Here is a 22,858-nt window from a genome sequence, read left to right on the forward strand (position 1 = left end):
GCTGGGTGTCCCAGTAGGTTTTGGGGGTTTTGGGGCAATGTGATAGGAGTAAACAGGAGCTGGATGTCCCCAGGGAACCTTTTCTTGAGCCAGCAAGGCACTGAAGGGTCCCCATCCCATCCCCGGTGCTGCCCAGGCTCCTTGCTCTGGAGCTGACCCCACTCCTGGAGCCCTGACCTGCCCACTCACACCCCGTGCCCCAGCCAGTGCCCACGGGGTGGGGGCAGCACTACCGCGGGTCTCTGCCATCACAGAATGAGCCTCCACAGAGACAGGCACCTGGTTTATTTAGGTACGCATTTATTTAGGTAGGGAAAGCACCTTATTTCCCGTTCCTTGTTAGTAGCCCCAGGGCACCAGCGGTGCCACCCGCTCCCACCACCGACTTCCCCGCCTTGTTCCCCAGCTGCCAGGCAAAACCCAGTCCTTGTGCGGGGGGCTGGGGGAGAAGATGCCTTTCCACGTGTGCACAGGACAGAGAGGAAGCCGAGGATGTTCAGGCGCACCCCGACCCGCTGGCACGGCGGGGCCGGCAGGATTTCAAGTCCCCACATCCCCCTGGGGTTTTTCCCTTTCCAATTCTTCCTGCTCGGCACACGCTGGAAGCGCCGTGCGGGGAGAGGCGGAGCGGGGCCGGGCCGGGGGGAGCCCGCGGAGTCCCCGCTCCGCCCAACACCCACGGCTGAAATGACCTTGATTTGGGAACCAGCGGGCACACGGACGGAGGAGGAGCGGTGCCGGTGCTGTCCCGGCCTCCGGGGCTCGGTACCCTCCGGCAGGCTCTGCCCAACCTCCGGGCTCGCTCCGCCCGTCCCTCCCCGCGCCGCCCCTACACGATGCCCTCGCTGCGTTTGCTCCTCCACACGACGAGCGCTGTCATCAGCAGGGTGACCAGCACGGGCAGCACGATGAAGGGACACAGCACGCCGTTCGGGGGGTCGTGCAGCGCCCGGCCCGACGGGGAGCAGTTCCTGAAGTATTGCTTGTGCACGGCCACGAAGAACTCGTCCACCAGCCGGTTGGGCCAGTAGCAGTCGAGCTTCTCGGCGATCAGCGCCGTGCAGTTGGTGAGCTCCCCGTAGGTGCTGCAAAACACGGGGACACCGGCTGGCACCGCGGTGGCATCGGCACCCGGCCACGCTAACACTTACCCCAGTATGGAGTACTGTATCCATTCGATATAGCATACATAAAATAACAAATATATACTACATAATTTATAATGAATAGAATAGAATAGAATCGATGAATAGAATAGAATAGAAAGTAGAATAGAGAATAGAACTAGAATAGAATAGAATAGAAAGATAGAATGAATAAGATACTAGATGACAGAATAGTTAGGATTTAGAGAATGGAGAATGGAATGGAATGAGGAATGAAGAATGGAAATAGGAATAGAATAGAATAGTAATAGAATAGAATAGAAATATAGAATAGAATAGAATAGAATAGAATAGAATAGAATAATAGAATAGAATAGAATAGCATAGCATAGAATACGAATAGAACAAAACAAGATTAGGATTTAGGATTTATAGAATAGAATAGAATAGAATAGAATAGAATAGAATAGAATAGAATAGAATAGAATAGAACAGAAACAGAATTTAGAATTTAGGATTTAGAGAATAGAATAGAATAGATAGAATAGAACAGAATTTAGAATTAAGGATTTAGAGAATAGAATAGAATAGAATTTAGAATTTAGGATTTAGGATTTAGAGAATGGAATGTCAAGAATAGAATAGAATAGAATAGAACAGAATAGAATAGAATAGATAGAATTAGAATAGAATAGAATAGAATAGAATAGAATAGAATAGAATAGAATAGAATAGAATAGAACAATTTAGGGATTTAGAGAATAGAATAGAATAGAATAGAATAGAATAGAGTAGAATAGAATAGAATAGAATAGAATAGAATAGAATAGAGATAGAATAGAACAGAAAAAATTTAGGATTAGGATTTAGAGAATAGAATAGAATAGAATAGATAGAATAGAATAGAATAGAATAGAATAGAATAGAATAGATAGACAGAATTTAGAGTTTAGGGAATGGAATAGAATAGAATAGAATAGAATAGAATAGAATAGAATAGAATAGAACAGAATTTAGATTTAGGATTTAGAGAATAGAATAGAATAGATAGAATAGAGAATAGAATAGAAGAATAGAATAGAATAGAACAGAATTTAGAATTAAGGATTTAGAGAATAGAATAGAATAGAATTTAGAATTTAGGATTTAGGATTTAGAGAATGGAATGTCAATAGAATAGAATAGAATAGAATAGATAGAATAGATAGAATAGATAGAATAGAATTAGAATTAAGGATTTAGGATGTAGAGAATAGAATAGAATAGAATAGAATAGAATAGAATAGAATAGAATAGAATAGAATAGAATAGAATAGGAGTATCTCATATATATAATATACATCATATATGTATTATATATAATACTGTATAGATTATATATAGTATATATTGTATGTATACTATATATAGTACAGATAGAGTGTACATTGTATAGATGTATTATATATAGTTTACATTGTATATTATATATATTGTATTATATATTGTATATATAATATATATTGTATATATATTGTACAGGAAGGGATATATCATCTGCTTTGGCATATAATATATCCCTCCCTGTACAATATATTATATTCTGTTGCCGAAGTGTGTACCTGAGATTCTGCTACAGATCTGTGTTCTTAAACTTTTTAGCCATTTTTTGAGTTTGCAGCTAGATATACATAGCCCCATAAAAATATATAGGGGGTTTTTGAAAATGTATGTAACCTATAAAAAATATGGGGTTTTGAGTTCACAGCTAGAGAGGTAAAAAGGTTACAGGGGATTTTAAATTCCCACTTTTGATGGCAACTTTTAAGGGCTCACTCACAGCCAAAAGCAGTTTTCATTTATGGAATGACGTGGTGGTGGTGGTGGTGGTTTAATTTACAGTAGGAAAGGAAACAGAAATAGTATTTACAGGAATAGCAAGAAGCAAGTGTGGAGGTTTTTGTTTGGTTTGTGTTAATTTTTCCAGAATTTCCTGGCTGAACTGGTGTATTAGAAACTACAGGCCAGACCCACATTTTAAGCAGACTTTCAGGAAACCTGTCCCAACCTGGCCTTTGGTGCACCATCCTCCAGCTTGTGTGAGCTCAGTCCAAAGAGGGACAGAAATAAGTACATTGAATCTACTCCAAAATCTCCTTTATTTCGCCTAAAACTGGGGAGGTTGCATTGATCTAGGAGCAGCAAGTCCATTTTTCCATTTTTTAAAAAAATACCTGGAAAAGCAGGAACAGCTCTGAGCCAGAGCCACTGTCCCTGTGCCAGGCCATCCAGCCATGCTCTGGAATGACAGCTCAACCCTCCCTGCTTTAAAAATGACATCTAAACCTTCCCTGCTTTAAAACTGGCCATGCATAAAAACCCAGATAGAATTTTTCTCCCCCATCCCAATTAGTCATGTCTAATCCTAGAGAAGCAAAGCAAAACAAACCCCAGCTCTCCAATTAAAAACCTGCCTGGGGGGAAAGAAATTTTTGGAAGCAGCTTCCCAGCCCCTCTGCACAGCCCCAGCACAGCTCCTCAGCTGGGGTTTGGGGTTTTGGGGCAGGCTGTGCCCACACAGCCAGAGATTTAATTAACAGAGCCTCCAGCTGCTAAAAGCAGCTTCTGCTCAGCATCCCAGTGTGCAGAATTACCAGTGCCTGTTCATTCTGGAGCTGCAGCATCTTCAGGAGCCAAAGGGAAAGTGTTAAGAGGCAAATAAAAGCTATTTTTAAAGCTGAAGGGCCATAGTGCAGCTGGCTTAGCCGTTCCCTGGCTCCAACTGCACTTCCATGGGGATAAATCACTGCTCCCCTCAGTGCATGTGAGACATGCAAGGAACCAGAGCCCAGCAGTGGCAGCAAATGAAAGGATGAACTGGCAGTGCCCTTTCCAGGAGGCAGCAGTGAATTCCAGCATGTGAGGATGGAGCTGAGGAGAGGGGCTGGGCAGCCACAGCCCCCCCAGCAGTGTGGGGGGTGCCTCCACCTTAATGGGGTGGCTTAACACACCCTAAAGTCTCTTGTCCCTTTTATTTTTGCTGTTTTCAGTAGAGTCCCCCTGCTCCAGCTGGCACCTTCAGCAGGAGCAGGCTGGCATCTCTCACCCTCTGGCCCCACACACCCCTGAGGCCAGTGGGGAGTGTGGGAGGGTCCCAGAGGGAAAAGAAACTGTCTTCAGGAACAGGTCCCAGTGCAGAGCTGACACTGAGGGCTGCTGAGCTCTTGGCCAGGGCAGAGCAAGGCTGGTGCTCCTGAGGAGCTGATTTCTGCCCTTGGCTTACACAGAGCACACCTGACCATGGCACTGCTATCCATGAACAGCTAAAAGCAAAGCTGAGAGCTCTCAGCTGTGGCCAAGTGCTCTCATTTCTCCCACTGCATCTCACAGACCCCCAAACAGCCCTGTGAGCCTCCATCATCTCCTGTCCATCCCAAATGCACCAGTCACAGGGCACTGGGGACCTCCTGCCCCAGCAGATACCAGCAGAGGTGATCCATGGGCTGGGAAGGGACAGCCAGGGTTAACCCCAGACCCAGGCTGCTCACAGTGCCCTGTCAGGATCAGGATCCCTCTGGAGAGCAGCAGTGCTGCTGCCTGGGCCTGAGTGCTCTTCCCTGCCCCAGTCCCACTGCCTCTGCACAACAGCAGCTGCTGCTCTCTCTTCTCACGGGCAGGGCCACATTGCTGTGACAGTCTGGTCCCTCTGGGAATTCAGCCTGGGCTCTGGTGAAACCCCTCAGGGAGGGGGGGCTTGTTTTCCTGCCCTGTTGTTCCCCCCCAGACCTACCGTGCTGAGCAGGGCAGAGCTGAGCCAAGCCTGCAAGGATGAGCCTCAGGCACAGAGTCCAAACTCTCTGGAGAGAAGATGCTGTGCCTCAGTGGGGGTAAAGCAGCCTGAACTTTACCCTGTTTGTGAAAGTTCCCACGGAGGGATGGAGCAGGGGGGGGTCACAGTTTGCCCACATGGGTGACATCAATCTTTACACAACAATTATTCTGCTCATTTTAACAGCTTTGCTTCAATATGGTTTCAATAAACAGGACAATGTAAATAACCACCTCTGCTATGAAGGAAATAATTGGATGCAGCCACACCCAGACCCCACCCCAGGAAATTGAGGAAGCCAAGGGGTCCTTTCTGCATCTCCTGACTCAACAGCAGAGCCTCCCCAATAAACTTTGCCCCAAGCTTCCATTCTGCCTGCAGCAAGCCTGGAGCCAAGCTTTTGGCTTTCAGACCAGCCCACAGCTCATTTGCAAGCCTCCATCTCCCAACCACCATCTCCTCCACAAAGATATTGAGCAGCCACTCTAGGACAGCACTGGGAGGAGGGCAGGTTTTCCCAAACAATCCCAGCACTGCCAGGAGACAGACACCTGGCCCTGAAAAGCTTGGCTGTGCTTTGGAATGTTTTTTCCCTACCCAAAATGAACTGCAGTTCCCACTGTTGTCCCTGTCACCATGGAGATGGTTTGGCTTTAAAGGATGCTGTGGCTGGACTGTGTGGGGATGAAGGGCTGCAGGCAGGATGGGGATGAGGCTGGGCCACTGCTGGGAAGGAGTCAAAGAATGAGTTAGGGTTTGATGGCATCTGAATGCTTATACTGCTATAAATCCTAAGGAATTCCTCTGGGGTTTTTTTACCACTGCAGCCAAGGCTGGATTGGCTCTGGCATTTATTCCTTGACAGCACTTGGATGGGGATGGTGCTGCACTAGGACTGGGGTTCACAGGATTGACAGCTTTGGGTTTTTCTCACCGTGAGTATCCTGGTATTTCCTATAGGAAATTTCCTATTTCCTATTCTCCCTCAATTCCTTGCTTCAGAAAGGAAAAAAGAAAACACCACAAAGATTCACTTTTGCTTTGCAAACTAAAAGAAAACACTGATTTCCTCCTCTGCAAGGCTGCAGGGTGAGCCTGGAGCCAGGCTAAAGGGGTATCCAGAAGGGACCTGGCAAGCTGAAGATAAAGAAGTAGATAATGAGATAAGAAGAGAACGGATCAATCTCTTTTCTGTAAATAATGGACAAATTACCTGAAGACAGAGCATGAGTGTGCTGCCAGCTGGGAGAGCAGCTCCATCCCTGGCTGCAGCTGGGAGAGCAGCACCATGATCCCCCTGGTGAGCTCCTTCCCGCAGCTCCGGGGGAAAGCATTCCATGGAGATTTTCAGGAATGCCACAGCCTGGATATATTTGGGATGGAGATGCCTGGCTGGGCTGGAGTGACACCCACAGCTGTGGCAGCACTCAGCACCCTGAGCATCCTGTGCACGAACCCTCCTGCAGATCCATTCCCTGGCCATGGCCCTCCAGGCAAAACCCAGCAGGACAAATATCCCCAAGTCATCAGTGCCTGCTGACGCACTCGGGGTGGCAGGGGCAGCCCCAGCCTCCACATCCCTGAAATAGCTGCCTCCAGGGAGGCCACAGCTAATCCCCCTGGCCCAGCCACCATGCCCATGGAGCTGGAGTCCAAATAGCCAAGCTGATCTTTGGGATAACTCATGGGGCACTGCTGAGCTCCTGGCCAAAGCTCAGCCACCAAAGATCCCCAGATGCAGCTCCAGTCTGGTTTTAGAGTCCCAGGGCAGCCAAAGTGGGCAACAGCTCACACAAGCTCCCTCAGTCCATGAGAAGAACTTAAGTATCAAAATCCATCCATTTTCCCTAAATAAGCAGTGCTGAGAAAGCCAGCAGAGCTCAAGGGGGCTGGACAAACCTTCCCAGAGAGTTGGTGCTTGTCCCCATGGCCTAACCTGAGCTCACCCAACACTCTGCTCCAGAGAGAGCCCTTGGCTGTATCAGAACAGGAGCAGTGGTGCAGGAGCTCAGCTGATGCCTCTGAGGGCAAGGAGGGAGCAGAGTCAGGAGAAACCCCCCAGGTAAGATTAGACAAAGGAGTTTATGTGCTAAACTTTTTATCTTATTGGGAGAAAACGTCTTTACTTTGTTTTATCAGTTTCTTCTCCTGTTAACTCACACACCAACTACTAAACCCATCCACAGAGCAGCATCTGCTGCCTATAAATGGGACCAGTGACCCACAATTACAGACTCTGCTGAGACAATTCATTCATCCAGACTGAAACATGGGGCCAGAAACTAGAGGATATCTCCGTTAATCACAGAAATTAGAAGGTATTGATTAGGAATAGGCACATAAATGATGGACATTGCTTAATATTTGCTGCATCCTTGGTCTCATGAGAAAGGAAAGGACTACGAGCAAAACAGCAAGAGGAATGCAGGGATGTCTGATAAGGGGAAGATGTTTATCTGTAAAGGATGCTGAGATAATGAGGCTCTTTGGGCCCCTGAAACCAGATGAATCTGGATGAATCTCCTGCCTTGGACAGTGGCCAAAAGATCAGTATGCATGTGCAAGACAGCAGGGTCAGAATGTCAGCCCTGAGGAAGACAACTTTACTTCATCCCCTAGAACCACTGATGAGCTGATTAGCATACAAAGCAGAGAGGGAGGGGAGCCAGGAAATGATCTGTGGAACTTGATGCATACGCAACATTCTGGGGGATAAAAGAAAACCTGAGTGAACAGGGGGCAGGCATGACTTGGTGGAGATATCCCCTTGCCAAATAAAAGCACACCTACTTTAAAACTCAAAGACAGGATGAGTTTTGAGTCTGTGTGTGTGTCAAGATGTTCCCATCGTGCCATCCTCAACTGAGCAGGAATGATGGAGCTTAGGGGCATTTCCCAGCTAAATGCTGCATCCAGGAAATCATCCCAACATGATGCTACTGGTGGTACACTCCTTGTTTCAGACAGGTTTCAAACACCTGTCTTCCCCCCTTGGCTTGGGGGAAGACAAAATCCTTCCCCTAGGGCCAGAGGGTGACCAGCCAGCTGTGTCCCACTCCTGCTGGGACATCTTCCCTTTGCCCAGAAAGGGGATGGTGATTCCCACACACATCCAGGGAACAAGGTGTTGAGCCCACCCAAACCCCATATCCTTGCTGCTGATTTACTGCAGTAACTGAACTATTTCTGCCCAATTTTCCCACTGTCCTGAGGGCACAAGAGGATCAGAGGAATGTCATCTCTCAAATAACCCTGAGCCATGTGTTTGCACGGAGCAAATGGACTCAGGCAATCAAATTAAACCCTGCAAGCTTATCAACATTTCCTCCAAGTGCCTCAAGGGTAACCAGCTCAGCTGAAGCTCTTTAGGAGGACATGAGAGACAAAGAGGACATGAGAGATAAAGAACAAGATGGTCAGGGCTGGAACAACATCAGCAGCCCTGGGCATTTCTGAGCACCAGCTGAGGCTTCTTCTCAAGAGCAGAAAACTCCCACAGTCTTTCAGCTCTCTTTTCTTCCCCTCCATTCTGCCATGAATCAAGGGGAAGGAAAACCCAGAAGTGTTGTTTAGAGTCACAGAACAGAAAACACCTCCAAGATCTTGAAGTCCAACCTTTGATGGACACACTACATGTGTAGGTTTTGATTTCACCCAGAAGAAAGGGCCACGAAGCAGGAAACCACAGAAATCTCACCAAACCTCTTAATTTTTGTGCAAACCACTCATGGCACACAGCACCATCTGCTCCCTGTCTCCAGCTGACCCCCATCCCTGCTGCTGTCACATGAGCTCATTTTTGTTCTGCCACTTCATTTTCTCAAGGAAAGGCCATGGAAAGGCACAAGATGGAAATCAGCAGAAGGGGGAAAGAGGGGGTTATTCCCTCAAGCCCACACAGCCACCCCTGACCAGTCTTTCAGCTTCAATCCAAACCATCTCAGCAGATCTACCGAGGTGGTACCAAAAGATTCAGCTCTGCTGACTATAAATAGGAAAGAGCTTATCCAAAGAAAGCAGTGTTTGCAATAAAAATAAAACCAAACCCAAAGGAAATTCCCCCAAAAAGATCCAACAACAGTGCACGTGTGGGGTGTCCCCCTGGTCTCCCTTTCCACCCTCCTCATCCCACAGAGATGCTCCCAAGCATTCCACCAGGGAATCAGGGCTGCACCTCCTCTGCTCCCAAGCCATAAATCCCAGCTGACTCCCTGACACTGATTACAAACAGGAGCCTCAGCAGGCTGCTGCCACTGCCATACCTCTGCAGCCTCTCCCTCTAGTTGCTTGGAAAAGTCAACACACAACCTGTGGAAGCAGGGGCTGAGCCAGCAGCCCTGGTGGGACAGTTTGGGGTTTTCTCACAGCCAGGCTCTGAGGACATCTCAGTGGGTTATGGGGTTTTCATGCTGACTCAGGGGGTCTTGAACTGTCTGGAGAACCAGAGTGCTGAGCAAAAATGAAAAACCTCCTGGAAAGTGTGTCCATCAAGCTGTAAGCCCCAAGATGGGGATCCCAATCTGCCTCTTCATTAACCCATCAATTTCCAGCACACAGCAGAGCCATGGTCTTCTATTGGAGCTCCACTGCTGTGTGGTGGAGTATGGTCACCACCCTGACCTCCAAACCCTCCTTGAAAAACCCTTTAATCCCAGAATGGCTGAGGCTGGAGATGACCTCTGGAGATCCACTTCACCTTGTCCAAACACCCCTGCTCACACAGGGCCACCTCCCTGGGAGATCTGTGCCAGTGTTTGGCCACCCTCACAGTGGAAACACATTTCCTGGTGTCCAGAGGGGACCTCCCATGCCTCAGTTTCTGCCCATGCTTTCCCACCAGGACACTTTCCTGCCTCAGGTTCAACCTGGTGCCCACCAGAACCCCCAGGTCCCTTTCTGGTTGTCTTAGGTTGGAAATGCAGAATGTGCCTGGGGTGTGTGTTCTATTTCCATCTGTCAGAGCTGGGGCAGTTCCCTTCTGTTCTTTGGGCAAGTTTCTTTATCTCTCCCACACCCATCCTCCCTCCAGGAGATCTCTGCTGTCCATGGCCACTGAGTGTCCCTGCAGGGCTGATCAAATTCCACCATCCCATGGGGAGATGCTCTGCCCAGGGGAGGAGCCAAGCATTCCTCCCTGGATCCAATCTGCCCTGGGAACAGCCCAGCAGCCTTTGCCCCCTGCATTCCCAGAGGAGCAGCTTTCTGCTGCCCTGCATTCCCAGAGGGAGAGCAGGCCCATCTCCAGCAGCCCTGGAGCTGCAGAGGAAAACTCCCCCCTTGTGCAGGATCCCTGCTCCAGCAGAACCACAGCTGGCACTGCAGGAGGGCTGAGCCCCCCTGGGATGGGACTGTGCCACCACCCTGAGCCCCCCGGGGATGGGACTGTGCCACCACCCTGAGCCCCCCTGGGATGGGACTGTGCCACCACCCTGAGCCCCCCTGGGATGGGACTGTGCCACCACCCTGAGCCCCCCTGGGATGGGACTGTGCCACCACCCTGAGCCCCCCTGGGATGGGGCTGTGCCACCACCCTGAGCCCCCCTGGGATGGGACTGTGCCACCACCCTGACACACAGGGGGACAGCTCCTGTTCTGACTCTGGCAGTGTCTTTTGTATTACTGCATTGTTATTTTTGTTCTTCCTAACAAAGAACTGTTATTCCTATTCCCATATCTTTGCCTGAGAGTCCCTTAATTTCAGAATTATAATATTGAGAGGGAGGAGGTTTACATTTTCCATTTCAAGAGAGGTTCCTGCCCTCCTTAGCAGACACCTGGCTTTTCAAACTGAGACACTGGTTTCTCTCTGGGCACCTGTAGCATGTCCTGGTGCCTGGTGCCTTGGGCTGCTCCTCCTGTGGTGCAGGACTTTGCTGAACTTCAGGAGGGTCCCACCTTGCTGAGGTCCCCATGGACAGCAGCACAACCCTCCTGGTTTGGTGTCACCTGAGGTGCTGGGGTTACCCTCAGTGCCATCACCCACATTACTAATGAAGAGATCAAGCAGGACAGAGGTGACCCCAATGATCAACACCCCCCAGGCCTGGCTGTTCTGGCATTCCCAACCCACCTCACCCAGGAGACAGTGCCAAAAACCCCACCAAAACCTGGGCACACCACCAACCCCCCAACCCCTCCAAACCCTCCAGGTGCGTCCAGGCTGGAGAAACCCCCAGGGGACCCAGCAGGGACAGAGCCAGGGCAGCAGAGTGCCAGCAGGGTGCTCCCCCAGGAGCTGAACCCCAGAATGGCAGAGGGGGCTCACTCACCCCACGGTCTGGTCCCAGTCACACCAGAGGCGCTGGCCGATGCCCTCCATGCTGTGCTGGAAGTCCTTGAGGCAGTAGTGGCGGATCATGGCCCCGTACTCGGCCTCCTGGCACGCTGTGGCTGCGATGAAGTGCTGGGCTGCAAGACACACCAGGGCTGTCAGGGGCCACAGGGCTGCTCAGGTTTTCTGTTTTTCACATTCTGTGCTGCTTTAGTGTGCAGTTCTGAGCTTCATATTAGAGCATGGTGAGCTCTGTGCACAGAGTAGGGAGACAAAACAATTCCTGCTCGAGCTGGGGACCAAGGACAAATGATCCAAATCTCAGCCCAAGAGCACAAACAAAAAGAGAGAAAAACCAGAAGGATGGGACTTCATTACCTGATGGGACTTCATAACCTGATGGGACTTCATAACCTAAAGCTGTAATTGGACAATTAACTCCAATACACAAATGGACCAGAACTTACAAAAGTGAGAGGCCCCATGACCAGGTGTCCATTTTGTGACCATTTTGGATTCACCTGGGCTGGGCTCTTGTGCTGCTCAAGGTGGATCCATTGAGGCCTTCCAATAAATCCCTACTTCATTCTTTAGCTCTGTCAGCTCTGTTCTAGGTCAGGGTATCACCAGCCCCACCACAGCCCCTGTCCTCACACAGAGGCACCTGCCAAAGTCCTGCTGCCCCCAGAGCAACCCCAGCTCTGCAAAACCTCCTCCTCCCAGGTTTGCTCCCCTCCTCTCAGCCCTGGGAGCCTGAACCCTCCCAAGTGCTTGGTGTGCTAATAAATCAATTATTCAAGACATGCTGGGCAGCTCAAAAATCAGTAAGGATGTGGATTTATTCTCTGCTGATCACCCAAAATGCCTTTGACTTCAAATGTCCAGGTTTTGGGCTTAAAACCCAAGTAAGGGTGAGGGGGAAGCTGGGGAATAACAGAACCCTGCTGCTGAGCCCTGAGAAATGACCTGCACAGTGCCACACTTGGGAACAAACATCCACCTCTGATGGAGCACAGGGACAGACACAGGGAAATGCATCAAATCCACCCCTGGCTGCACAGTGCTGATTGAACTCCCTCCTGGGAATGTGCCCCTGCAACTGCTTTAAAACAGGGACAAAAAAGGTGCTGCTGGCAGCCTCATGCACAACCAGGGCAGTGCTGCTGGTGAGGGGAAAGGACAGTGATGCTACAAAGGGAAGGGGGAAAAAAAACCCTTTGGGGGAATGGTTTAGTGAGCCTGGTTATAAATAATAGCTTTCCCTTGGTGCCAAAGTGCCAGCTAGTGCCTTTGCTGCTCCTGGAGTGCACTGCAGGCAGGCACCACATACCACATCTATTTTTTGCTACGTGTGAATAACTCTGTGCTTTATTTTTATCTGATTTTTTTAACACAACAGAGCTGAGCTCTGCTTATTTAGTAGCCAAGGGACATCACCATGGGACACCATCCCTCTGCAGCCTCCAAAATCCTCAGAGCATCCTATGGCAAGGGGTGGGAAGTCAGAGGCTGGTGGGAATCTGGGTGGAAGGGCCCCCAGAGCCTTGGCTGATGTTCCTGGATGGGTGCAAGGCTCCCACACTGCCTCTGACAGCAGCAGCCACTTTGGCCTGACTCGAGATAAAACCATGGGAGTTACTGAGCCAAGAGAAGTTGAAGAGCATGAAACCCTCACTGCTGCAATAATAAAACAAACTTTATCAAAATCTCAAGCTCTGCCTAGCTGATACAGCCAGGAGCACAACCCCAGGGATAAGCCCTGCTCCCAGACAGGAGGGCTTGACATGCTGGAGCAAAACACCAAGAGAAGAAGAAGCAGAAGCAGAAAAAGCAGAAGCAGAAGAAGCAGCAGAGGAAGAAGGGGAAGAAGAAGAAGGGGAAGAAGAAGGAAGGGGAAGAAGAAGAAGGGGAAGAAGAAGAAGGGGAAGAAGAAGAAGGGGAAGAAGAAGAAGGGGAGAAGAGAAGGGGAAGAAGAGAAGGGAAGAAGAAGAAGGGGAAGAAGAAGGGGAAGAAGAAGGGGAAGAAGAAGAGGGAGAAGAAGAAAAAGATGAACAAGAAGAAGAAGATGAACAAGAAGAAGAAGATGAACAAGAAGAAGAAGATTAACAAGAAGAAGAAGATGACCAATAAGAAGAAGATGAACAAGAAGAAGAAGAAGGAAATGATTTTACATGAGGCAAATGTAAAATGATTTACAGGCTGCAAATCTCAGTCCAGGCAGGCTCAAGGATGATTGATGGCCAGGATTTCTCCCCTTCCTATCCCTTCCAATCTGGATGAGCCAAGTGAAGGAGTGACATGGCTGAGAAAGCATCAGTGTCCCAGGGAGGCTCAGGAGCCACCCCGGGGTCACCCCTCGGTGACATGTGTGCACTGGGCTGTGAAGGACACGTAAATATCACAGCCATCACTTGTCTGGACAAGCAGCTTGCAGAGAAAATGCTGCTGGGGAATGTGTCAGGTGCAGAGCAGAGCAAAAGAACAGGGAGAGCAGGGGAGGAGAAGGGATTAAAAAGCAGAAAGATGAGCAGCCAAGGGGATTGAGGAGCACAGGAGGAAACAGAGCAGGAAGGAGTGAGTGGGAATGCAAAGCACAGAGAGAAACTGAGGAAGATGAAGCCACTTGAGGAAATTCAGCAAAAACACCTTAACCTTGAGTGGAGGGAGGAGAAACACTGGATAAATAAATGATGGGGAGGAAGCACCACAACCTGGCTGCAAGTAGCAGCAAGCCACACACAGCTGGTAGCCAACATGAAAATCAGCCCTACCATTAAAAGAAAAAAACACCCCAAAGCAAGTGAAAACCAAACCCTGGGGAGCTTTAAGCACTTGCCAATCACAGCAGCTCAGAAGATGCAGCTCTGGAGCTCCTTCAGAGGCAGGTGAGCACCTTGCTGTCCCCCCTGGCAGCTCCTCAGTGCTCCCCTGCCTGCCCCACCAGGACCTGCTCCTGAAGATGCCTCTCCCACACCTACACAAATCCCTTCACCCCAGGGGCTGGGGAAAGCAGAGCCATCAGGCTCTCCCTTTCCCAAGGACACTGGATTTTGGACATGGTGAAGGGCTCTTTTGTTTCAGGCCCAGCAGGGCCAGCTGTGTCAGTGCTGAGGCTGGAGCTGGGCACGGTGAGGCAGAAAAGCTCTTTTGTTTCCAGCTGAGCAGAAGAACTGACTTCAGCTGTAACTGCACAAATGAAGATCAAAGTGAGAAGCTCCTGCCATGTTTCCACATGGTGCCCACCTGACCCCACAGATCCCTGCTGCTTCACAGATTTTCCTCCAACCCCACTTCAGACTTCAGGCTCAGGGTTTGTAACAACACGGGGGAAAAAAGCAGGGAGGGATTTTTGTATCTCCTAGCTCTCCTCCCAGAAGGTTTCCTTCTGCCCTCAGCCCTGCTGATGGAGATGGTGTAAGTCAGCTGCAGTGAGCTGTAAATAACTCAGCTCCAGAGCAGTCACAGCTCTGCACTCAGCAGCATCCATCTGGGAAGGCTGCAAGGAGCTGCTGATGAACTGAGCTCCACAACTCAGCTGGACCAAGGCTGAGCTGCCTCCCCTCTCATGGGCCCCATCACTGCCATTCCCTCAGGAACAATGGCATTGAGAGCAGCAGGAATGCAGAGCTCCTCTGGGAGCATCCCACTGCAGCCAGCCAGCACCTCCACAGCCCAGACTGGTCTTCAGGTGCCACAGGGACATGGGGAATCACAGAGCCCTGGAATGGTTTGGGTTGGAAAGGACCTTCAGGTTTATTCAGTGCCACCCCTGCCACGGACAGGGACACCTTTCACCATCCCAGGTTGCTCCAAGCCCTGTCCAGCCTAACTTTGGGCACTGCCAGGGATCCAGGGGCAGCCACAGCTGCTCTGGGCACCCTGTGCCAGGGCCTCACCCCCCTCACAGGGAAGAATTCCTTCCCAATATCCCACCTAACCCTGCCCTCTGGCAGTGGGAAGCCATTCCCTCTTCTCCTTTCAGAATTGTTGATGAACAACCTTCCCTGCTGAGAGAATCCCTGATTGCCTGTGAAAAGATGCAACATTAAGGACCCTTGGTTTGCTCCTCACAGGAAACACCTGGAGAGCAGTGGTGAGGAGGTGATTGGAGGGATGGCTTCTGCAGGCATCCCAGATCCTCATGATTGCCCTGGGATTGATGTCCTGGAGAGCCCCAGCAAGCATCCACCAGGACTCAGCTTACTGAGGGTTAGCTGCAAAAAGCCTGTCACACATTTATTTCAGCAGAAGAACAATGCTGGTCCTGAAGCGTTACAAAAAATTCAGGAAGAAGGAAGACAACTGGACTTTCCTACACTGCACTTCTCAGAGCTGGAACCTGGACCAAGAGCTTGGGGACACCACCCCTCTGTGAGCCCACACACCTGTCACAGTGATGGTTCACCTGCAAAAATGCCTGAGCTTTCTCTGCCAGAAACATCCTGCACTTCCATCAGCACCCCTCTGCACAATCCCTTGCTCTCTGGCCTTTCCCCTCTGTGTGTTCCAGGAATTCCAGGAATTTTTGGGCTTCTGCTGGGATGTGCAACCAACCCCACAGGGAGGACTGTGGAGCCTGAGAACAGATTTGGGGATTCCAGACTGGCACAGCAGCGTGGGATGTTCCCATTTCCCAGGCACTGCTGCAAGTACCCCTGGTGGTGCTGGGTGAACGGTGAAACTGTTTGACAACACCTGCAGAGAATTCACCAGACCATCCAGTCTGGATTTTTGGGGGGAAAACTGTTCAGGGCTTCATAGCAAAGAGCAGGAAATAGGCAGATACTCATCCAAAAGCTGAAGCTCAAAGATGGCAGATAAGTGCCAAGGGACACTGACAGCAGGGCTGGCACATGTGGCACCAGCAAAGCTCTGGGCTCTGAGAACAAACATCCCAGTATCTTCCCCTGGGCTTCTCCCAAATTCTCAAATCATCAATGCTCTCAGCAAGCCCCAGATGGAAACAGGCTGTTTTCCTCTCCTCTTCAAGGTGGTGGTTTTGCTGCTTTATTCAGAACAAGCCTTGTGGGTCTGAACCTGGCTACAGAGTAAAACACTCACAGGAGGGTGGGGAGAGGACATGGGGCAGGAGGCAGAGGATGAGCATGGAAAACATCCCAGTTTACAGCCACAAAAAAAGGAAAAATTGGCCCTTCCAGCAACTGCATAAACCTGGGAGGGGTCTGGTACCCTCTGTTAAAAAAAAATCCTTGAACTGGGGCTGCTTCTGCCAGCCACCAGCTCAGCAGAGGCTTCAGAGCCTGCAAACAGCCCTCGGTTCAGCAGGGAAAAACTGAGCTGGTGTGCAGCTGGAATGCTTTTTTGGGACAGAAAACTGCAGGTGTTGGGGCTGGGGACAGCAGGGGGCTGGCCCAGCACTGGGCCCTCCTCAGGAGCCACCTGCCCGTGCTGCCAGCCCAGGGCTGGGATCCAGCAGCAGCTCCAGGGGCTGAGCAGCAGCCTGGGAATGGGGATGGATAAAAGGGTCCAAGCCCTGCAGGTGACCATGGGGGAGGCAGAGACCTGCAGGATCATCCCATTCCCAATCTGCTCATGGAGCTTCAGGAGCATCCTCAGGTCCCCAAAGCAGCTCCTGCCACTGTCCCTCAACCTGCAGGACTCCCTCTCCCAGGGCAGCCACCCAGGATGGGAATTATAGGGGAATTCATGGGATTTGGGGGGGTTTATGTGCTGAAAGAGAGTGGGGATTTTCCAACAGAGCAGATGCTGGGAGTGGGAGGAGAGCTGCCCATCTCCAAGCACTGGCAAGGCTGATCCAGGATTTCTTGGACAAGCTGTCAAGGCTCACTTGGGAAACCCCCAAAGGAGGATCCCCCTCCCTCCCTGCCCCTTTCTGCTCCAGGGGGCTGCAGATGGAGCAGCAGAAGGAAAGCACAGAGCTCCTGCTTGAGCAGGGCACGGACACAGAGACAGAGCCCTGCTGGATGGAGCTCCCCTGGGAGCTCTGCAGATGGAAAGCTCATCCCCAGTTCTGCCTGCCCAACAGCTTCACTGCCACAAAGCCACAAAAGGACTCGAGGAAAGTGGGATGGGGGAGAAGCCACTCATGCTGAGAGGGGGAAAAAACCTGAAATGGAAAGAGGCAGGGCTAGGATCCAGCCCATGGTGGGAGTACATCCTGCTGGCTTGGGAGACAGTGGACACTGGATCCACAGGAGAAAGTCACTCCCTGCCCAGAGTGCTGGGGACAGGCCCCTGTTAGGGACCTGCTGTGTGGAAAACTTCCAAAGGGGCCAAAGGTTTCACCTCTTAGGGAATGCAGCACAAGATGTGCTGGGCCTGAAGAGCCCTCTGGGGCTCTCCCCACAAACCACTTTTTCATATTGAGGGGAAGTGCACCCACAACCTGAAGGCCTTTAATCTGATTTACCAACTCCTGCTCCTGGAATGGTTATTCCCTTCATTTCATTAAACTAAGTAAAATAAAGAGAAATCTGCTTTTTTTTTCTTCCCAGCCAGCATTAATGAGGTATTTTTGCATACAGCTGAACATCATCATGAAACCCAAAAGGATCTCCCAGGTTTTAAATTTGGCACAAATCCTGTTGTGCCTGCAAAGGAAGGAAGTGATTTACCCCTCAAGCTGGTACTTGGATGATTTGTAGGCATTTACTTTTTGCTGGGTTGGGGACACTTGAGTTTTTGTTGCCATTCTGTAGCTACTCCAAGCATTATAAGAGGGCACAAAATAAACTGCCTAAAAATAACTGCCAGGGAATTATTAGCTGGAAGTCGAGGTGGAGCCAGCTGCCTGAAAGCAAAACCTCTCTGGGGGCTTTTGGGGGCTCAGAGGTACCACTGCACTGTGTCACTCCTCTTTCAAGTCCAGTATTTCATGAAGCACCTACAACATCCAATCCACCCCAAAAGGAAAGATCATTTCCATTCCAATCCAAGCAAGATTCCATGTAACAGTTCCTGTAAGATGCAGAATATGGGGCTGAAATGAAAATGCAAAATCAAGGTTTGTACTGTGTAGCCCAGTGCAGGGCAGTCCTGCTTAGCTGGGTGACTTTTGGTCATAAAGCATTGCTGTTAAATAATATTAACTACCAAATACACTGCAATAGGCTGCTCCAAGGACCTGGATGAGGGTCTTTCTCTCCTTGCCTCAGTTTCCCACCTGTCTTAACCTTGTTATCCATCAGAGGCTGCCAAGCACATTTCCAATAATGGGATTTCTCTTACAAGTCCCTAGACTTGGTTCTGCAGAGGACAGAATGACAAATACTTTGATTTACCCACCAAAATTCATTCACTAGGTAAAATAAAATCAAAAGCAGCCAAGAAGGGAGGAAGGAGAAAGGAAATCAAAAGCCAGGCATGCTAAAACCCAACTGCTGGCTGACTGCACATCAGGGGAAGGAAAAATGTGCCATGAGCTGTTAGTTATAAAGATAATTATATCCTTGATGAACAGCAGGGTCTTTTGGAAAATAGTTCTTCTTGATTGAATTAATGGAGGCAAACCACAGCCTTCAGACAGACACTGGCAATGTCTGTACAGCTCTGATTTCACCCAGCCCGAGTTCAAACCATCTCTGGCCGTGGCCACCATCAAATCCCTGCTCACAAGAGCAGGGTGGAAGAAAGGAGGGATCCCCACTGGATCCTGTGCACCCCAAATCCAGGGGCTGAAGGGAACCAGCCACATCCTCCTGCCTTCCCAGGGAGGACTGTGGTGTCCAACACTGCCAAACCAACACCTTAATTCAACATTAGAGCCAGCTTTAGTGTTATTTTTAAAACATCAACAAAGCACTGGATGCCACAGATGCTGGTTTGGTCTCAAAGCCAGGGAGAAAGGAGCAGCCACCACACTCCAGATCTCAGGAATGTGCTAAAGGCAAATGTACTCTCCCTTCCACCCCCGGGATTATTTTTTCCTTCAGCTATTTCAGTTGATTGAGGCTAAAATAAGAACAGGGGAAAGCAACACCAAGGTTAAAAGTGCCTGGCATTGGTTTGGAGACAACACACTGTGATCCTGCTGGTTCAGGTTTCAACGTGTGTTAAACACAGATTTTCTGCTACATGGGACAAGCAAATATTTTATTGAATTACCTTCAAGATAAAAAAATCACAGCCTGGGCAATCTAACAGATTTCCCATGAAGAATCAATATTGAGTAAATATAAGAATCTGTTAGGGAGAAAACCAAAACAACCTCACCGTCACCTTGGTGCACCCATCGCAGGCTGCACACCACAGCAGCTTCACTAAACCCTTTCAGCAGAGTTTCCAGACTGAAATGTGCTGCTGAGCCACGTGAGCAGCCCAGGAATCACCAAAATCATTTGTTTTCCTTTTCAACGGAGACTTCTCAATGTGGTTTTCCTCCCTTCCAGCTGAAGAGCACACGGGGATTTTGCACCTCTCTGCAGCTCCCCCACACACAGCACTGCTGCTTTCCCCGCAAACATTTCTTAGGGATACAGGGATGCCCAGGGGGGTCACCCTTGGCTGAAATCAGGGGGGTTTCACCCATGCTGCTGCCTGTCTCCCCACTGGGGTGCTTCTCTGAGGTGTCAGGATGTGTTTTCACATCCCCAAAAGCTCATGGTGTAGAAGCACAGGGACAAAGGACTGAAACCATGAAGCAGCTTCATTAGTGGGTTTGATGATTAAAAGCAGCCAGCTCTGTAGGCAGCTTAATGGCAGACAGGGATGAAGAATCCCTGGTAATCACCCACCCACAGCAGGAACTGACCTGGCAAACCCCAGGCACTGCATTTTAGAGGAGAAAAAGGCATTTAGCTATCTGAGTGAGCTGAAACGCTGCATTTCCCCTCTAATGGGCTTTTAATGCTCCTCTCGCTCCAGCCCTGTGGTGTTTTCGGTCCTTGCTTGGAGCAGGGTCTGTGCTGGGAGGGGCTCTGACCACAGCCACGGGTTTGGGCCCCAAACCTCCCCCAAAAAACGACAGAGCCAGGCTCTGCATCCAGTCAGGGAGGCAGAACAAAGTTGCAAGATCCGAGCAGTAACTCCGGATCTGCCACCACGCCAAGGTGGATTTCCAGCGCTGTGGAAAGGTGAGAGATGCCAAGCCCATCTTTAGCCATTATGAGGTCTCATTTCATTCCAGCCAGGCCATGGCATTTGGATTTGCATTACTCGCAGCCTCCCGGGTCAGCACGAACGGGAGGCTGCAGAGCCGGTGCTTCACAGCTCTTAAACTCAGCATCGTTTCAGGGATAATAAATGTAACCCTATTTCTCAAAGCCAAGAGGTTCCCTGAGCACATCACACAGCCACCAAACCCACCTGCCACCGCTTCCTGCAGGAAAACAACTGGCACCCATGGGAGCAGGGCAAGGAATTACAGGTGGAGGCAATTTTGTTGTCCCTGTCCGCATAGGAAGTTTTGAATCCTCTCCATGCCAGAGATGCTCTCAAAGGAGGAGGAATGTTTTACTTTATTGTCAGGGTTTTCTACCAGGGCACTCAGAAAATATTGAGGAAGATTTTCTCAGAGAGGCAACAGCCTTAAATTCGAGTTTCAAGGGAGCTTTAGCTGCTGTAAAGGAGGCACTCAAACTGCAATCAGTGGCAGGCATTACCGAGTGTGCTTGGGCTGAGAGAAGACACAAAGCACTTTAATTCCTGTTTTCCAGGAGAGGTCATACACAGTACCCATAAGTTTTGTTTTTAAGAAATCATCTGTAGGCTACACAAACATAGTGCTGTACAGCATAGACAGAAGATGCAAGGAATCAAGAAAACATGAATGTTTTGCTGACCTTATTTGCAACTGCCTCTTACCTCTCACAGTAATAGTTCTCGACATCCAAAAGAAATCCAAGCACCCCAGCACTGCCCTTAAAGACCAAAACACAGCACAGAGCTCTGTGTGGTGCCAGTCATCACTGCCCCAGCAAAAGCAAGAGCCTGTCTCATCCCCTCCTCCCTGAGCAGCCTCTGCAGGAAGCTGCAGCCAAACCCAGAAAAAGCCTCATTTTGCCTTAATGGAAATGTTACCTTGGGGTACACCTGGATCCCTGGCCTGCTGAATGAGACTGGGGTTTTAGGATGGCTGATTCCCTGACCATCACTGCTTTTTAAAGACTGCAGCCAGTGGTGAGGTTTCTTAAAGCTCAAGCTTTAAGAGAAAGGTTTTTCTTGCAGACCCTTCCCTTAAAAAAACCCCAAAACTTCTCACTTTAAAACACCTGCATCGGTGCAAATCACCATGATTTCTGGGTACTCAGTTGCCACTTGCAATTTCAGTGCAGCCCTGATATAAAGCAGAAAGGTGTAAAAATGTCTTTTCGTTAAATGTGCTCAAAATACAAAATCCCAGGAGGAGAAGGCAGTGAAAAACACATCCACAGCACCAAGATTAGCTGCCACTGGGCACCTGGCTCACACAAGAGGCAGCAGCCCGCTGCTCCCGAGCCCACTGGAGATGGAAAGGAGCAGCCTGGAGTACTTCTAAAAGTTACAGCTCCCCAGCCAAGAGAAGGGAGAGTCAGGGAGAGGAGACACGGGCTGGGAAAGCAGAGCAGAGAGAAATCCTAGCTCCCTGCACAGGGCTCGGCAGCCAGGAACGTGCAGCCTTTCCCTGCAGCCCAGCAGGGGAATGTGCCTCGTCCAAGGGCACGGGCTGCTCCTGCCCTGCACAGCTGAGGAGTAGTAAATAGTTAATTACATGGTACAGATCAGCACATTATGCGCAGCACGGCTCAATGCATTATTCACCACGGCTTGGGGGAGAAAACCGGCACAGGGAAAGGAAGGGAAAGAAGGAGAAATTTGTGCTGCCTCAAGGAGCACTTTGATTTTGTGGAAGATCAGCGATAGGATGAGGGGGTGCAGTTTCCCTTTGGAGCACCTTAAATAAGCACACTTTTACAGAGCACCAACATCCCTCCGAGCTTTTGCTGCAGGTACACAGGTGACAAGCACGGCACAGATCTCGACCTGTTGCACTGAAACGCCAGAAACAGCAAAGAAACCGAGGCACGGTGGATTCCATCCCATGGAATCAACCACACAACGCCAGCGCTTCCCACCCCACCACCGGTAAACCCAAAACATCCAACCTCAGCTCTTTGAAGGGGCACTTCTGGCTGTCTCCTCTTCTCTGAGGCTCAGCAATGGGAAGACAGACTCCAAAGGCAGTAATTAAACATTTGCAACAAAAGGCACGGACAGGAGGCAGAACTCGCCTCGGTCCATCTCACCTACCAAGCAGGGAATCCCCTACAAAGCAGGCTGCGTCCCACAGCATCACCACCTCACTGCTCCCGAGGCCAAGCGCCCTGCAATCATTTCTCCTTTTAATTTCCCCTACTGCTGTGTCGCCAGCGAAGCCAGGCGGGAGCGGGGAGAGCGGGGAAACCGCGGAGGAGGCGGCCGGGGCTGCACGCCCGCGCCCAGAGGGAGTCCCGGGGAGCCTGGGGAAGTTGTGTCGCGGCGGCCGCACTTACCCAGGACGAAGCAGAGGAAGCGCCGCGGGAGCAGGGCCATGGCCCCGCGGCAGGAGCGGCTCCGCTCCCGGGGCCGGGCGGGCTCCGCGCCCGCGGCGCTACCAGAGGGGCGGGCCCGGGACGGGCGCGGCCCCGCCCGGCTCCTGCCCCGCTCCCGCCCCGCTCTCCCGGCGGCAGGGCGGGGTAGAGGAGGGGGAAGCGCTCCCGTGGGGGCAGCGGGATG

General features: G+C 50.4%; 1 protein-coding gene across 2 annotated transcripts; it reads right to left on the minus strand.

The window, feature by feature from the left end:
* Positions 1 to 278: 278 nt before the first annotated feature.
* Positions 279 to 22,722, minus strand: RAMP1 (receptor activity modifying protein 1). 2 transcript variants are annotated; one of them, XM_018911819.3, is made up of 3 exons: positions 22,636 to 22,722; positions 11,184 to 11,322; positions 279 to 1,085 (listed from the first exon to the last, which is right to left on the minus strand). In XM_018911819.3, exons 1-3 carry the CDS (start codon positions 22,673 to 22,675, stop codon positions 830 to 832), a joined length of 435 nt encoding a protein of 144 aa, XP_018767364.3. In that variant the 5' UTR covers positions 22,676 to 22,722; the 3' UTR covers positions 279 to 829. The 2 variants fall into 2 exon arrangements, with proteins under 2 accessions (XP_018767364.3, XP_050843589.1); XM_050987632.1 differs by lacking the exon at positions 22,636 to 22,722 and adding an exon at positions 22,394 to 22,539.
* Between the last annotated feature and the right edge of the window lie 136 nt (positions 22,723 to 22,858).

This window comes from Serinus canaria (genome assembly GCF_022539315.1).
Source record: "Serinus canaria isolate serCan28SL12 chromosome 7 unlocalized genomic scaffold, serCan2020 HiC_scaffold_29, whole genome shotgun sequence".
Taxonomy (NCBI): Eukaryota; Metazoa; Chordata; class Aves; order Passeriformes; family Fringillidae; genus Serinus; species Serinus canaria.